General features: G+C 49.7%; 2 protein-coding genes across 3 annotated transcripts; both read left to right on the top strand.

The window, feature by feature from the left end:
- The first annotated feature begins 474 nt into the window (after positions 1-474).
- On the top strand, positions 475-4,391 carry ftsj1 (FtsJ RNA 2'-O-methyltransferase 1). Its single transcript, XM_068602512.1, has 11 exons — positions 475-501; positions 1,144-1,280; positions 1,601-1,670; positions 2,032-2,143; positions 2,419-2,497; positions 2,594-2,646; positions 2,725-2,778; positions 2,885-2,987; positions 3,270-3,353; positions 3,687-3,790; positions 3,952-4,391. Exons 2-11 carry the CDS (start codon positions 1,160-1,162, stop codon positions 4,114-4,116), a joined length of 945 nt encoding a protein of 314 aa, XP_068458613.1. The 5' UTR covers positions 475-501; positions 1,144-1,159; the 3' UTR covers positions 4,117-4,391.
- Positions 4,392-4,982: 591 nt separating this feature from the next.
- LOC137803779 (bromodomain-containing protein 1-like) lies at positions 4,983-16,498 on the top strand. Of its 2 annotated transcripts, XM_068602507.1 has the most exons (12): positions 4,983-5,266; positions 7,275-8,665; positions 8,798-8,954; positions 9,377-9,505; positions 9,658-9,786; positions 10,007-10,319; positions 11,019-11,828; positions 11,924-12,053; positions 12,652-12,782; positions 13,469-13,563; positions 13,926-14,110; positions 14,801-16,498. In XM_068602507.1, exons 2-12 carry the CDS (start codon positions 7,293-7,295, stop codon positions 14,988-14,990), a joined length of 3,642 nt encoding a protein of 1,213 aa, XP_068458608.1. In that variant the 5' UTR covers positions 4,983-5,266; positions 7,275-7,292; the 3' UTR covers positions 14,991-16,498. The 2 variants fall into 2 exon arrangements, with proteins under 2 accessions (XP_068458608.1, XP_068458607.1); XM_068602506.1 differs by lacking the exon at positions 13,469-13,563 and having other exon boundaries at positions 14,801-14,946.
- Positions 16,499-16,793: the final 295 nt, after the last annotated feature.

Here is a 16,793-nt window from a genome sequence, read left to right as displayed (position 1 = left end):
ATTCCTTGAAACGCAACAAAATGAGCAAATAAACTGCTTTGTGATCACCGGTGGTGTTAATTTTGATATAAATATTATGGTCTGCTAGTTCATGGTGCGTTAAAGCAAATCATTTTGGGGGAATTAATCTTTTTTTCCATCCACATATTTTATTTTTTAAAAAATAATGCGTCTCTGTTTTTTTGATACAGAGCAATACAAATGTCCTTTTACTTGGACCCAATACTTCTATCATTGACATTTCTCTCGAAAGCAGTTTCCTGTGTCTGCAGCGACACCGTGTGGCCGCTACCGAAACGACAGAAACCTGCAATAAAAAAGAAAAACAAATCCTAAAATGTGTCATCACTAAAGTATAACTTTGATGTCAAAATAGAAATGCCTTTAATTTATCTTTTAGCCTTGAGGTTTGTCACAGGCGCCGCCATTTTGAACAGGCGCTTTGGGGGCAGCTATTAGCGGCGGTCCGTCCGTCGTCAACACCGGAACTGCACGTGTGCGGTAAGCGGCTCAGTTTGTTAGCGGTTCATTATCTATTAAAATGCAATTTGGCGCTATTGTTCTCCGTATCTTGTTTTGTATAAAGATGCATTGATTCAACATGCAGACATAAACTAATCTAACGATGGACAATAAGCTCTGGCAGCCATGACATAAGCCGCTTCCCGTGCACTCGACGCCAAACTGCGTTTGAAAAGTGCTTCAAAGTAGATGAGCCGGTCTCCAGCACGATAACAATGTTTACTTAACAATCAGCAAATACAGTTTGTGTTCATTAAGATGCGCTATAAAATTCGGCTGATTTAAAAATCAAACCAAAAGTCATTAATACAAAATCTGGACATCACTTGGGTCCTCTTAAAGTGTAAGGTGCGGTGTTTGGTCATTAATGTTTGCGTTGGTAAATCATAAGAGAAGTAATATCAGTTGACATAAATTGGATTTTTTTTATTCTTCTAATCCAGCAGAGCTGTGTATCACAACATGTCGTCATCATCTTATTATTGCAGTGAGTCCACTGAGAGAAAGTAAACCATTAAGGGCTTGCTGGTGTGTGTGTGTGTGTGTGTGTGTGTGTGTGTGTGTGTGTGTGTGTGTGTGTGTGTGTGTGTGTGTGTGTGTGTGTGTGTGTTTCCATCAAAGGGGGTCAGAGGTCAGGATGGGTCGCTCTTCCAAAGATAAGCGGGACATTTATTACCGCCTGGCCAAAGAGGAGGGCTGGAGAGCAAGGAGCGCCTTCAAGCTGCTGCAGCTCGACCAGGAGTTCAACCTGTTCACAGGTGAGACCCCGCAGGCCCCGCCTACATGTCAAACAAATAATCTTCCTGAAAGTGTTTTTTTATAGGCGGACCTGAAACCTTTTCATTTCTTCCTGTGTGTCATCTTCATTTCCTCTTAACCAGTAACATACAGACTGATATTTACACATCTGAACAACATCTCACATGTGTTCCTTTTATTATAACATCAACATTATTCAAACAGCCCTAGTGGTTGCAGATATCACACTTTTTAGTTTGGGGATGACATTTTAGAGGAAAAGGGACTTTTCTATTGGTTAACTGTCTGCTTTGTGTTAACGTGTTCCTCTCTCTCTCAGGTGTGAGCAGAGCCGTTGATCTGTGTGCAGCTCCTGGCAGCTGGAGTCAGGTCCTCAGTCGAAAACTCAGGTTTTTTTTACTTCTTTTTTTTGTACTTTGTGTGACCCTTAAACTCACATGAGCCGAGCCTGTGCCTGAGAGGGAGGAGCCAAAAGTCCTTCCTTCCTGCTGCTGTTAGGCTGCATAAGAAGCTGAGCTCACAGTAGCCCACACACACTTTAATCACGTTCATCTGGTGCAATATATGATACATTTAAGTACTTTATATACATTTTTATTCCGTCTGTATATATAATATTGCTGCTGTATTCTTCTTAACTGTTTTTATTACAGTTTTACTGTTTATTTATATCTCTTGTGTTTCCCCGCTGCGGGACTAGTAAAGGATTATTTCATCTTAACTATTTCCTTGTTTTGTTTGTGCGCTCAGAGGCCGGGAGGAGAAGGGCGTCGGAGTGGAGGAGGTGAAGATCGTGGCGGTGGACCTGCAGGCCATGGCGCCGTTGCCGGGCGTCACTCAGATCCAGGGAGACATCACCAAGGTGAGGAACCCCGATCCTCCTCCTCTTCCTCTTCTTTCTTCTTCAACTCCTTCTTCGCCTTCCCCGAGCGAAGCGTGAACACCGTCGTCGTTGGATTCACGCTCCTGGAACTAAATCAGGGGACGCAACGTCCAAGTTGTGTTTTTGTGTTTAAGGACGTAATGTGACCTGGTTCTTCTTCTTCTTCTTCTCCTTCTTCTTCTTCTCCTTCTTCTTCTTCTTCTTCTTCTTCTTCTTCTTCTTCTTCTTCTTCTTCTTCTTCCTCCCACTCCCAGGTGTCGACGGCTCAGGAAATCATCCGTCACTTTGAGGGTCAGCCGGCTGACCTGGTGGTGTGTGACGGTGCTCCAGACGGTGAGACTTCCTGTCTGTCCTCAGGACTTCAGACTTCAGGCTTTTTGTTTTTGTAATTCAGCCGTCTGGATTTATGTTGCTGTTCCGTCTCCATAGTAACCGGGCTGCACGACGTGGACGAGTATATCCAGGCTCAGCTGCTGCTGGCGGTGAGTCCGGCCGTGTGTTCACGTTCTGTTCACTGTGACATCACTGTGACATCACTCTGACGCTCGCTTGTCTCTCAGGCGCTGAATATCACCACACACGTCCTGAAGCCTGGAGGCACGCTGGTGGCCAAGGTGAGACCTGTGTGTGTGTGTGTGTGTGTGTGTGTGTGTGTGTGTGTGTGTGTGTGTGTGTGTGTGTGTGTGGAATGTAACAGCATCAGGTCTCTCTCCTGCTCAGATTTTCAGAGGTAAAGATGTGACTCTGCTGTACTCTCAGCTGAAGATCTTCTTCAGCAGTGTGACCTGCGCCAAGCCGCGCAGCAGCAGGAACTCCAGCATTGGTGAACACACGCACACACACACACTTTCTGACCAATCACATGGCTCAATAAGGAGACAAACCCCACCCACCTGCTTTTACAGTCATCGTTTATATACAGCTGAGATCTTAAAAAGTGTAAAAATGAGACTAAATTTACTACATTCAGTAACATCTTAACTATGAACTACATCTACAACTCTATGGACTAATTACTGTGCGTGTGTGTGTGTGTGTGTGTGTGTGTGTGTGTGTGTGTGTGTGTGTGTGTGTGTGTGTGTGGTGTGTGTGTGTGTGTGTGCAGAGGCCTTCGTGGTGTGCCAGCATTACTGTCCTCCTGCCGGTTACGTCCCCAACATGTCCAACCCGCTGCTGGATCATTCCTACGGTGACTACGATCTGATCTAGAAGATAGAAACATATCTGTTGACAAGTCAGCTGGTGCTACGCCACTAATGTCTATTAAAAACATCCATAGAGTGCAAAAAAAAAATATATATATCATGCTTATTATCTTAGTTTTGTGGCTAAAAGACCTCTCAGCATGTTAATACCAAAGAAACCTGCTGAACAGTGACCCCTGTGGCCGTATGTGGTAATGCTGGGTAAAAGTGGTGACTACTAAAGCGAATGCGTTACTTCCTACTCTAAAGGTTGCATTCTGGTAGTTCTTTTGTTCCACTGCGTGCTCAGTCTGGACTCTGCTGTCTGTCCTTTTCAGATGTGGACTTTAACCAGCTGGAGGGTCCCAACCGCGTCATCGTTCCCTTCCTGGCATGTGGCGACCTCAGCGCCTTCGACTCGGACAGGACCTACCCTCTGCAGGTCTGACTCACAGAAACATGAATATTTTCACTTTAATAGATGCGTCTTTTTAGGCATTACTTGTTTATTTATAGTTGCCATGCTATTGAATCAGATTGTTTTAAAAATGGTAAATTCCATCAATTATCCATCGACTTTTTTTCCTTCCTTCCTCCCTTAAGCTGGATGCTGGTAAACAGTACCAGTACACGCCCCCTACCCAGCCGCCGATACGCCCCCCCTACCAGCAGGCCTGCCACCTGCGCAAAAACAACCTTCTGTCCAAAGAAGACGCTCAGCCCGGCCGTCCCGACCAGAGCTGGGACGAGGCGGCCGAATCCACCTGAAATGTCGACTACCTAAAAAAAAAAAGAAATGACGGCATCTTGAGGTAATCGCCTTCTGTCTGATGACAAGATGGGAACTGGTCTTGATTCCTGAAGCAGAGGATTCTTTATTAATCCACCTTTTTGCTAAGCTAGACTAACCTGAACAATCGGACCGCACCAGATATTTTTCCTTTATTTTTAATTTTTTTATGGCAAATACTTTCCTTCCATTCGTCGTGAGTAATTGTAAACATTTCATATTTTAAAAATAAAAGTCATCTCTCTGAGGCAAATGTTTTTTGTATTTTTTTTTGTCATTTCTTACCTCCTTCATATCCTGTTGTCTAGTTTATTCTACATCATTGCATCCTATTATATAAGATCATCATGTGTTTGTAGCGTCTGTGTCCCGTGGGAAGCTTTTATCTCTAGAAAAGACCGTTTTCATCTTTGTGAAGATGTATTTTCCAGCTGATCCAAGAGGCTTTAATGAGTTCATTTATCCGAAGAAGGAGAAAGAGTTTCTCAACACGTGGATTTACCTGGACAGGAAAGGATGATTGTCATGTACAGTAAAAAGTACAATATTGTAGAGCAGGAGAAGTATAAAGCTACATTACAGATTGTTATAATTATGATTCCTAATACAATTAAAGTTAATGTTATATAAAATATAATGTAATATACATACTAAAATAAACAAGAAATAATTTGGTATAATAAAATTTAAAAAAAAATAAAATTCATGTAATACAGTATAATAAAAAAAAACATTAAACGTGTGTAAAAAATTAAATTAAAAAAAAAAAGCCTCGAGTTCCCTGTGTCTGTACGCGGTGACGTCATGACGCACGACGCACTCGCACAACCGCATTGTTGTTGGGGGAAGAGAAGCTCGCTCCGCCGCTGAGCTCCGCCGCTTCAGACGGTCTCGTTGAGCAGCAAACCGCCCGATCGGTAGGACCGACACCCGGGGAAAATAAAAAAAAACGGCTCCCGTCGCCCTGGATACCCGTGACGGTCACGCGCAGGTTTTCACTCGGTTGAGCGCGAGCCGCGGCCGTTTGGAAGAGCGGACCGAATGTGGATTTAACTGCCGCTCCGCTCCGCAGGCCGCGCCGCCGCCATTGCTGCCGTTTCTACACGCCGAATTTGTGAAAATACCCGGGTAAGTTCAGCCCCGCGCCGCCCGCACCTCTTCAACATCGACCCCTCGCATCCCGGGCCAGTTCACGTCGGGACCGGGGTCCGCGCTGCCGTGCGAGAGAGCCTCTTTTCCCCTTCGGAGGCAGCTTCTATGTTGTGCTGGTCGCCATCTTTCCTCCTCCCCCTTCCCTTCACTGTAACACAGCCGGGGCTAACGTTTAGCCCGGGCTGGGGACGGAGTGTCCTAATGCGGCTAAGCAGACACCGGAGGGGCCGCCTCCACCTCGCGGGGGACGCCGGGGGAGGGAGGCCGGTTCATCTCTTATAAAGCTGGCTCGATTCACGGCTAAAGATCGCGAGGCAGTTGGAGAGGAGCTAACGTCAGTGGGGCACGCGCACGCACGCACACCCCTCCATTCAACCGAACGAGCTGCAGCAACAACAGGCGGCTTCAGCCCGGGCTCGCGGAGCTGACAGCCGCCGTGGAGGTGGGGGGTTGTGTGGGGGGAATGAAGGCTGCAGAGCCGCCAGCGGGGGGGCGGAGCTACCGCTGCCCGCTGCACTGGTTTGTGTCCTGGTTGCACAACCAGAGCAGAGTTGGAAATAACTTGTATTATTAACACCTCTCTCTCTCTCTCTCTCTCTCTCTCTCTCTCTCTCTCTCTCTCTCTCTCTCTCTTTGTGGTGGAGGAAGTCCTCTGTATTTAAAGGCCGTCACAGCGCCAACGACACGGATACAAGAGAAAGTCCTGCACGCAACACCTCGCTTAGAAGCATAAGCGGCAGAAAAAAGAAAAAAAGTGGAAACATATTGATGCAGAATAGCCTTTAATTCTGTTGGCAATGAAGGAAACCACGAGGTTTGTTTTCCTCAGCTGCAGACAAACACATGCACAGGAGACACAGGTGCACGTAAACACACACAGGTACACCAAGTACAAGATTGTGGTACAAGTAGTGCATCGATTTCTGCAATACATATCTGTTAATCTACCTATAGTTTCAGCTGAACTGGTAAGCCAATTTGACATAATTAAAACCAAGGCAAACATTTGATAAGGCTAGTCAAATGTTAGGATTTTGGTACTTAAGTTGACACGTTATCAATATTTAACACACTGCCATAAACTATGACACGTGTTACACATCCAATGATCGATCCATTAGAATAACTTTAACTGTTTTGTTCTGTTTGAAACCTCAATACTTGTTGAATACTAAAAAAAAGGCTCTTTGGTGTCCTTTGACTCAAGAATATCTGATTTAATTACCGCTTTAAAACTTTATACAACCTAGGCTTTCTGTTTAAACTAACCCCTTTAGGGCCACGCTGTTAACGGTCGAGGAAAAGCCGCTTGCACAATAAATCCAGCGTCTCCTGATCGAGAACCAGCCGCCGTGTGAAACAAGTGCTGTTGGTTTCAAAATTTGTTGGCAAAAAGTTTTGTTTCACTTTTTCTAAATTTGAGTTAGCAGGAGCCGCTCTGTCGAAAGATGTGAACGGCAGCTGGAATGGCACAGCATGTAAGCGTGAACATATTCTGTCCTTTTAAAATCAATGAAAAAGTCGTGACCTCGATGTCGATCAACAATAACCACGGTTGTCGCTTTGCCCGTAATCGTTGAATACATTTTGTTACGGAGGGGAAAATGATCGAAACTCGGGTATCGTAGTGGCCCAAGATATCAAACGATAACCAGCACGTATCTGGTGAAAAGACGCGTGTCTGTCGCATGACAGGAAGTTGATAGTTTGCTAGACCCGTAGGAATACAATTACTTTTTGTCTTCACGTGTTTCTTTGCTCCCGCGTGATCGAAGGCCGGAGGAGGTGAAGACGTCCTCGTGTAAACGCCACGGTCGCTCCTGAAGGCCCCGTCGAAGGTCGAGGCTGTCAATCATTGCTGCGGGTCGCCGTAGATGCACACGCGGCGCTCCACTCGCTGCTTCACAGACGTAATTACTACAACAACAAAAAAAACAGTCGGCTGAGTCTTTGATGCTGTCGTTTCATCCGTCTGGTCTTTCAGGGTCTTCACGGCTTCAAGATGAAAAAGAAAAGTCGGCACCACCGCCCCGCGGTGCTGAAGAGGGACTCGTCGCCCATCAAGCCGTCGGCCAACCGGGAGACGCTGACGTACGCGCAGGCCCAGCGCATCGTGGAGCTGGAGGTGGACGGCCGCGTCCACCGGCTCAGCATCTACGACCGGCTGGACGTCATTGGCGACGACGACCCCACGGCGCAGGAGATTACCGAGTGCAACAGCAACAAGGAGAACAACGAGAAGCCCCAGCAGGTCCTGGTGCGCTCCGTGCGCCTCAAGAACAACCAGCAGAAGAAGAACGCCGCGCTCATGGCCACCACCACCACCGCTGCGCACGCCGGCACCGGCGGTCTGCCGGAGCCCAAGGTCCGGACGGTGGAGTACAACCTGCCGGTGGTGCCCAAGAGGCCGGCGGCGTTGTACAAGTACACGGAACAGACGGCGGAGGAGCTGGACGAGGAGGTGGAGTACGACATGGACGAGGAGGACTACGCCTGGCTGGAGCTCGTCAACGAAAAGCGGAAGAGCGAGGGCGTCAGCCGGGCGTCGTTCAACCTGTTCGAGTTCCTCATGGACCGCTTCGAGAAGGAGTCGCACGCGGCCACGCGGGGCCAGGGCGACCCGCGCCCGCCGGTGGATGAAGACGCCGTGTGCTGCGTCTGCATGGACGGAGACGGCGCCGACAGCAACGTCATCCTCTTCTGCGACGCCTGCAACATCGCCGTGCACCAGGAGTGCTACGGCGTGCCGCACATCCCCGAGGGCCAGTGGCTGTGCCGCCACTGCCTGCAGTGTCCGCGGCGGCCCGCCGAGTGCGTCTTCTGCCCCAACCGCGGCGGCGCCCTGAAGAGGACGGACGACGAGCGCTGGGGCCACGTGGCGTGCGCCCTGTGGGTGCCCGAGGTGGGCTTCTCCGACACGGTCTTCATCGAGCCCATCGACGGCGTGCGCAGCATCCCGCCGGCGCGTTGGAAGCTCACCTGCTACCTGTGCAAGGAGAAGGGCGTCGGCGCGTGCATCCAGTGCGACCGCGTCAACTGCTACGCCGCCTTCCACGTCAGCTGCGCCCAGCGCGCCGGCCTTTACATGAAGATGGAGCCCGTGAAGGAGGTGACGACGACGACGTCCGGCGGCTCCTTTTCCGTGAAGAAGACGGCTTACTGCTGCGGCCACACGCCGCAGGGCTGCGACCGCCGGCCACTCGGCGTGTACGACGAGCCGCGCTCCAAGAACGGAGCGTGCCACAAGAGGGCCGACAAGAGGGGCAGGTCCCGTGCCAAGGGCTGGGCCAAGAAGAAGAGTAAAAGGGCCGAGCTGGAGCCGAAGCCGCAGCCCGAGACCCCCGCCAATGCCGGGCCGAGTATCACTGCGTCGAGGTAGGCACAACAGGACTCCAAAACCAAGACCAAACCAGCAGCGTTGGTCCTGCTCGGGTTAATCCCTCTGATGAAGTGTGCTTATTGATTAATGTCTCTCTCTCCCCTCCTCTATTCCCTCACGTGGGTCAGCTTCGACACCATCCTGAACCAGGTGGCGGTCCAGAGGAAGCGCGTGTTCGTGGAGCGCGTGCTGAGCTACTGGGTGCAGAAGAGGCAGTCGAGGAACAACGTGCCGCTGATCCGCCGGCTGCAGGCCAACACTCAGCCGCCCAAAGTCAAGCAGATGGTCAGTGACTTGCTAACTCACTCACTTGCTCACTCACTTGCGCACTGGGTTGCTCACTCACTAGTTTGCTCACTCGCTTGCTCACTCACTCACTAGCTCACTCACTCACTAGCTCACTCACTTGCTCACTCACTTACTCGCTTACTCACTCACTCACTAGCTCACTCACTTGCTTACTCGCTTGCTTGCTCACTCCCTCACTTGCTCACTCACTTGCTAACTCATTAGCTCACTCGCTTGCTCACTAGCTCACTCACTTGGTCACTCACTTACTCGCTTGCTCACTCACTTGTTCACTCTCTTGCTCACTTGCTTACTCACTTACTTGTTAACTCGCTTGCTCACTCGCTTGCTCGCTCGCTCAGCGCGCCGTCCTTTCGTTGTGGTCCCTGTTGACTGGAGCTCGTGGTTTGCTCCTGCAGGACCGGGTGGAGACGAACCAGGCGCTGAAGGAGCAACTGAAGGAGTGGCACCGCCTGCGGCACGACCTGGAGCGAGCGCGCCTGCTGCTGGAGCTCATCAGGAAGAGAGAGAAGCTGAAGAGGGAGGAGGTAGAGACGCCTCGCCGTTTCCTCACTGCCAATGACGACGACTCGTCTGGATACGTTTGTTTCCAAAACACTTAAAGACTAAAAGTTACTTTTACTGAGGGCTTGTTGTGTGTGTGTGTGTGTGTGTGTGTGTGTGTGTGTTCTCCCATCAGATGCGGCTGCAGCAGTCGGCGTTGGAGATCCAGCTGACCCCGTTCAACATCCTGCTGCGAGCCGTGCTCAGCCAGCTGCAGGAGAAGGACCAGTACACCATCTTCGCTCAGGCCGTCAGCGCCAAAGAGGTCCGCTGCCATTTTTTATCGTTCATCTGTTTGACAGGAAACTTTCAAATGAAAATCACAGTTTGACATGTGAAAGAAGTCTTTACCGACTACTGGGAGCGCTAATGAAACCAAGTGTGCCATCAGTGTTGTCTTTTCTCGACTGTTACCACCAACGCGTCACTTCCTGTATGTGTTTTAACGCAAAGACACCCCCGCCCCTCTCTGCGTCTCTTCGCAGGTTCCCGACTACTTGGACCACATCAAAGACCCCATGGACTTCTCCGCCATGAGGAGGCGCATCGACGCCCACGACTACAGGAGCCTGGAGGAGTTCGAGGCCGACTTCGACCTCATCATCTTTAACTGCATGAAGTACAACGCCAAGGACACGTTCTTCTACCGGGCCGCCCAGCGGATGCAGGACCACGGGGGGGCCATCATCCGCAGGGCCCGCCGAGAGGCCGAGAGGATCGGCTTCGACTTCCCCAGCGGGCTGCATCTGCCCGAGACCCCGGAACTGGAGACGCCGGCCCCCTTCTCCTGGGAGGACGGTGAGTCCGATGATCGTTCACGAGACTCTAATCCTCGACACTGGAGCTGGGCGGTACGGGCGAAAATTAATATCAGGCTATTTTGTAAGAATCTGGCGGTTTCACAGTATTTTTTGTTGTTGATCAAACTTATCCATTGACGCCGAAAAGGAACCGCTGCTGTCGCTGTTGCAACTGGCCAGCGTTTGTACCAGTAGCTGTTTGTACTTTAGGGTGTGAGGAAGTAAACAGGGAGGGATTTAGGACCCAAGGAAATCTAGGTGGAAAAAAGAACGGAAGGGTCTGTCTCTTCCTCTTTTTTTTCTAAACGTAGTGACAGAGTTTCTTCTTGTTGTGACAGCAGGCGAGCTGTACCCAGCATGCAGTTTGGTGTCATTTCATAAATGTCAAATTATTAGTGTCACAAACTGTTGTGTCGTGGTGTTTAACCCTGTTAAAGAACGTTAGTTGTGGGTTATTAACTGTTTTCAAGTTATAACCATGACTAAAGTTATAACATGACACGTAAAGAGCGCCGACCGCTGCGCCCTCAGCGGTGAAAATGAAATGTTGCTGCCTGTCGAAGAGCGATAGTCGTTACTTTATACCGTATTGAAATTTGAAACCTGTATATCTGCCCAGCCCTGCACATATTGAACATGAGTATTTATTATGAGTAATGCCAGCGATCACACTGTGACGATGTCATATCCCTCCCAGTGGACCGGCTGCTGAGCCCCGCCTACCGCCAGCTGACGCCTCTGGAGGAGCAGCTGAGGGAGCTGCTGGACAAGCTGGACCTGAGCACGGCCATGAAGCACAGCCCGTCGCGCAGCAAGCGGCTCAAGCTGCTCAAGAAGACCATCACGGAGGTGCGCAGCGAGCTGAGCCTGAAGAAGTCCCTCCTCCGAAAGCGGCCCGCGGCGCCGCCGACGGAGGAGGCCGAGGAGAGGCCGCCGCCCGAACCCGAACCCGAGCCCCGCACGCCGCGGGAGGAGAAGCCTCCTCTGTCCCCGCAGATCTTAGAGCTCTTGACCTCGCTGTCGCGGATCGACACTTCGCCCGGCGACTCGGAGCCGCCGCCCTTCCCGAAGGCCGCCAAACCCGCCGCGGATCGTTCTCCCTTGGAGCTCGACGCCGACGCGTCTACTACCTCAGTGCCCGCGGGCGCGCCCAACGGCCATGCCCCGGACCCACCGCTCCTGAACGGCGACGTCCACGCCACCGACGCCTGCGGCGCGCGCAACCGGCGGAACAACATCCTCTTCCGGAAGTCCAAGAGCGCCAGCCCCCAGAAACCGCTCAAGAGCCACGAGGCGTCATCCGCCGCGCAGCAGCAGCAGCAGCAGCAGCAGCAGCAGCAGCCGCCGCTGACGCCGCCGTCGCCTTCCCTGGGCGCCAAAACCTTCCTGTCGGTGGTGATCCCTCGACTGGAGACGCTCCTCCTGCCCAAGAAAAGACGGCGCAGCAGCAGCGCAGACGGCGAGGAAGAGGAGGACGAGGAGTCGCCGATAAAACGCCTCGGCACAGGTGACGACTTGACTGAAATTGTCGAAGAAACGATGAGAACACGAACCCCCGACGACACCGTGACGCATGTTTTTTTTTATCGTCTCTCTCCGCAGGAATAGCAAATGGCTTCGTGGTAGAAGAGGAGGAGGAGCTCGCGCCGTCCCCCCGCCTGCTGGAGCCTCGCCGCCGCTGCGCCTCGGAGTCGAGCATCTCCTCCAGCGGCAGCGTCCTCTGCGGCACGAGGTGAGGCGAGGACGGGAACATCCAGAGCCCCGACGACGCAATTAAACCCCCGACCCAACCTCCCACAAAAAAAAAAATCAGTTTGAACCGACCCAGTTAGGAGCTGAGCACTGTTGCATGATGGGAATGAAATCTGTAACACGCTGCTCTTTACTGGAAGGTTTGATCTGCACCCAGTGAGTTTCATTCATGTGGTACTGCTACTTGTATCTAATATAAGAATTTAGCTTTACATACAAAGAAAACCAAAAAAAAGGCGGTTGCTACCAAGTCACTCGCTCTTAACCAATCGGGGCCCATTGTGGGTGATTTTTACAAACTTCATACATTCAACCTTTTGTTTCTTCTTAATGCTTTTAACACTTGACTAGTCTCTTTACGGGGTTTGTATGAAGCTACTAAAGCGGTCCATGAACAGGAGACATCAGTTTTCATACCGTTACACTCTATCATATCTCCGAGTGACACTCGCTGTGTTTTTTTTTTTGGATTCCTCACGGTTCCCTTTGCGAGACATCGTCCTCCCGCGTCATTGACTCTAAACGTTTTGGTTTCGTGTCGTTCCCCCCCTCCCCCCTCCCGCCCTCGTCTCTTTCAGCACCGTCATCGTCTCTAAAGGCGGTAAAGGCCGGTCGCCGGCGGCCCGCCGGAGCACCGTGGACGACAAGAGCGCCCTGGTGACCTGCGTCGAGAACGGAGAGTTCGCCAAAGCGGCCAAGATCTCGTCAGGTGAGCAGAGCAGCACCACCCGATGGACGCGCGTGAAGCCGCACGGCCGCCGTCGCCGCCGTACTCGCCGCCGCGCTCCATTTTACCAAACGCATTACACTGCTGTTCACATGTAAGGAAAACATTTTTGTGTTGAACGGTGAAGTAGAGCTTGAAGTGTCGAAGCTGCAGGTTTAAGCCGTGAAACAGGAAGTGGGGCGTGAGCGCCAGCAGCAGGAAACCTGCGCGGGGGACGCGCTGCGGTGGAGGGTGAAGGGAAGTCCGTTATTTTGCGATTACAACATTCAGCCTGTTTTTGTCTTTGAGCCGACGGGCAGAAGGACAAAACACACACTTTATTCATTCAAAAATACAGAGAGCGCCGATTCCAAAACTACAGAATCCAGGAGCTTGAGTCATCCGTGTGCGATTGTAACGAGAGAGAACCGTTTGTAAACTCATGTCTCATATTCATGGATCACTTTAATGCCTTCATACAAACCCCGTGCAGAAACAAGTCCAGCATTAAAGCACGATGAAGAAACAAAAGGTCTAGCAGAGGTGATGGTGGAGGCCTCTGGATCCGCCCCATTGCGCTCCTGGTGCCTCTTCAACTGTGTTTCTGTGTGTGTGTGTGTGTGTGTGTGTGTGTGTGTGTGTGTGTTTGCATTGAATACCTCATAACCTGCTTATCGTTGTTCCTGTAGCGGTGTGGAAGCCCTCCGCCGCTCCTCCATTTGTTCTGGAGCCTCTTAAACTAGTTTGGGCTAAATGTAGTGGATATCCCTCCTACCCCGCCCTGGTGAGTGAGTGCTAGCAACCCCTCCTCCACACCTCCATCCACCAACCAACCAACCAACCACCACCACTCTGTGTCTCATTACCCATCAGCCCCCTCTGCCATCGTGCGTGCCGTAGCTCGTGATTTGTGCTCGCGGCCATGCGGTGTGTGTGTGTGTGTGTGGAGTTGGCCGCTTTCGCTCAGAGCGTCTCCGGCTGGACTCGGCCGTGCATGCGTGTGTCTCTTCTTGAGTGCGTTGGCTTCCTGTGAGCGGCCGCCGCCGGCAGGAAGTCCTCCGCACCGCGTCGACTGTGAGAAGGCTTCACTCACTCTCCATCTCGCTCTTCTTCTTTTTTTCGTTTTTTTTGTTGGGGCTTTCGCAGATCGTGGAACCCAGAGCGCGGAGGACGGGGGGTCAGCACAAAGGGGCGGAGCTTCCCCGGTCGCCGCCACCACCACCACTGCCGCCGCCGCCGCCGCCGGACGTCCTCAGAGCCGGAGAGCGGATGCAGTTCAGGTCCGCAGAGAAACTCTTCCTCGTCCACTTCTTCGACAGCAAGCGCAGCTGGTGAGGAACTCACCGACTCACAGAACCACAACCTCTCGTTAAAAGACTGTTTAATGAGTTCTCATCAGTCAGCTTTTCATAGAGCTTCTGGTATAAGGATGTATGATATAAAGCTGGTTTAAGAAAAAACACCCACACGCATATGAGCGTATGACGCGCCACATGTTTAGCTTTTTTTACGATCTGAGAAACCAAAAATAATCACTGACATGCTGAGGAGTAAAGGGGGATTTACCAGAGGCCCCACGATGCAATATTATCACAATATTTAAGTCACAATGCAATATTATCACGATGCCTCAGCCATGATACAATATTATCACGATACTGAAGTTGCGATACTTACGATGATACGGTATTATCAAGATACTTAAGTCCCAGTACCATATTATCACATTGTTAAGTCCCGATACAATAATATCACAATAATGTGATATATTGAGTATTGCGATATATTACCCTTTTTTTTCTTTTTTTTTTTTAAACCGCAAATTGTCCCCAAAGGGAAGCGTTGTGAACATATTTAATCTAATAAGATAAAGCTTTACAATCGATACTCTGCTTCCGTGCATCGATACAATATCGCCATGCAAAATATCGCGATATGTTGCTGTATCGCGATAATCCCCCCTCCTTTCCTCCTCCCCACCGCTAGTCGCCACACTGACCTCCTGTCCGCTCTCTCCTCAGGCAATGGCTTCCTAGATCCAAGATGGCGCCCTGCGGGGTCAACCGGGCGCTCGACAAAATCAAGCTGGCGGAGGCTCGGCCCTCCTGCATCCGAAAAGCTGTGCGGCTCGCCTTCGAGCGAGCCATGAACCACCGGAGCCGCGGCGGCGCCGAGCCGGAGCAGAGCGCCGGCCCCGCCGCCTCGGACTAAACCTCCCCCACCACGCACACGCACACACACACACACACACACACACACACACACATACACACCCACCACCTCTGAAGTCATCCCTCTCTCCTCTTTCAGCCTTCTGTTTTGAACACGAGCGGAGACGCTCAGTCTCGGCCTCATACGCACACAAAGACCCACACATCATGTTTACCACTTCCTGTAAACTGGACCCCCCCCTTTCCTCCTTCTCCTCCCACTCCCACATCCAAAATACTGTAGCTGGTGACGTCATCATGTTTTTGTCAAAGAGCTATGCAACGACAACGACTCAGTTAGCGAGTGCAAAACGTTAAGAGAGAGAGAGAGAGAGAGAAACCCTGGGCTGTGAGAACTGAAAAATCACAGGTTCACCTGTTGAATGTGTCGGATTTGACCTCTGACCTCCTTTAAAAATGTGCTGCAAGACTGCTGCAACAATCTCACTGCCATGAAAGTGTCCATCAGAGTGTGTGTGTGTGAGTGCGTGTGTGTGTGAGTGCGAGTGCGTGAGTGAGGGTGAGATTGTGTGTGTGTGTGTGTGTGTGACTGCAGCAGCTCCTGTAAATATCCTGTACAAGGCCTGACACTAATTTATTCACTCCCTCAGTTTGTTTTGGTACCTGGTGTTCAGATATTTATACGGCTGGAGGTGTTTTCTGGTGCTATCTCTCCACGGAGAAAACAAACATGCATACTGTAATACCGTCTTTATTTTATATCTCGGCTCCAACGGTTGTTTTTTTTTTGTAAGTTATTGAGTTCTCAAGCTTCAATTCTTTGGCATTAATTGTTTTTGTGAGTCCTTTTTTTTCTACCTGAATGTTTTTACTGGATTTTTTTTTCTTTCTTTTTGTTTGTACATATTTATATAAAATCTATATAGATGCTCTCAAAGTTTAAAATGCCTAAAGTGCATCATTCACACCGAAACCAAAAAAAAAGAATCTGCTGCCCACAATTATTTTTTTTTACAGTTTCATTGTTTTTCAGGTTTTTTTTAGTTTGTGTGCTGTGACGAGTTTGAGTCTGTGTGTTGTCACAGAATCTCATCTTTTCCACCTGAACTGAGCTCCAGTCGCTGTCGGAGGAAAGAGAACGTGCCTGTACTAATTTATTGTAAAGCAGAACATGTTTATGCATTACTTTATAGAGAGAGAGAGTATTGTATGAGGATACTACGGGCACACAGGGAGCCGTACGTAGAGGCTCCTCCTCTTCTTCTGTTTTTTTTATTATTTTTTATTTTTCGGGGGATTTTTAGCATTAAATCTGAGAGGTGAAGTGATAGTGTTTTTGGTGTTTTTATTTTGGCAGGGTAGCAATGGGTAGACTTCCTGTTTCTGTTTGGCCCTCTGGATGTGGATGTTGTGTGTAAATAGATTTGGTACTTTAGCTGATTCTCTGGGAAAAACCACAGTTATAGCCAACGGGAGCGAAACCAGCCGGCAGCTGGCCGCTGGGATTTTTATACTAAAAACACTGAAAAATTAAAATATGTTATTGAATCACTGATTCAACGTGTCATGGTTTTATTTGAAATTGAACTCGTATATTTTTTTATGGTCCCGTTTTATTTTGTGATTGTTTTCTTTTTGCAAATGTTTATATCTATATATCTATATCTATATAGATATAGATATATAGATATATCTATAGATCTAGAGATATATCTATAGATCTATCTAGATAGATATACATATATATCTATATATATATATATATATAGATATATATGTATATTTTTCATCTGTGCGTTTACATTTTTGCAGTTTAATTTCATTTTGAACTTTTTAAAAGATA

This window comes from Clinocottus analis, unplaced genomic scaffold (assembly GCF_023055335.1).
Source record: "Clinocottus analis isolate CAN_PGR_092001 unplaced genomic scaffold, fCliAna1.0.p SCAF_6, whole genome shotgun sequence".
NCBI classification, from domain to species: domain Eukaryota; kingdom Metazoa; phylum Chordata; class Actinopteri; order Perciformes; family Cottidae; genus Clinocottus; species Clinocottus analis.
Note: the sequence above shows the minus strand (reverse complement) of the source record. Positions and strands in the feature narration are given on the sequence as shown.

Coding starts and splice junctions, on each gene's coding strand:
- ftsj1 (XM_068602512.1), top strand. CDS start 1,160: ATGGGTCGCTCTTCCAAAGATAAGCGGGACATTTATTACCGCCTGGCC. Junction 1,281..1,600: donor GGAGTTCAACCTGTTCACAG/GTGAGACCCCGC, acceptor TCTCTCTCTCAG/GTGTGAGCAGAGCCGTTGAT. Junction 1,671..2,031: donor GTCCTCAGTCGAAAACTCAG/GTTTTTTTTACT, acceptor TTGTGCGCTCAG/AGGCCGGGAGGAGAAGGGCG.
- LOC137803779 (XM_068602507.1), top strand. CDS start 7,293: ATGAAAAAGAAAAGTCGGCACCACCGCCCCGCGGTGCTGAAGAGGGAC. Junction 10,320..11,018: donor CCCCTTCTCCTGGGAGGACG/GTGAGTCCGATG, acceptor TATCCCTCCCAG/TGGACCGGCTGCTGAGCCCC. Junction 13,564..13,925: donor ATCCCTCCTACCCCGCCCTG/GTGAGTGAGTGC, acceptor GGGCTTTCGCAG/ATCGTGGAACCCAGAGCGCG.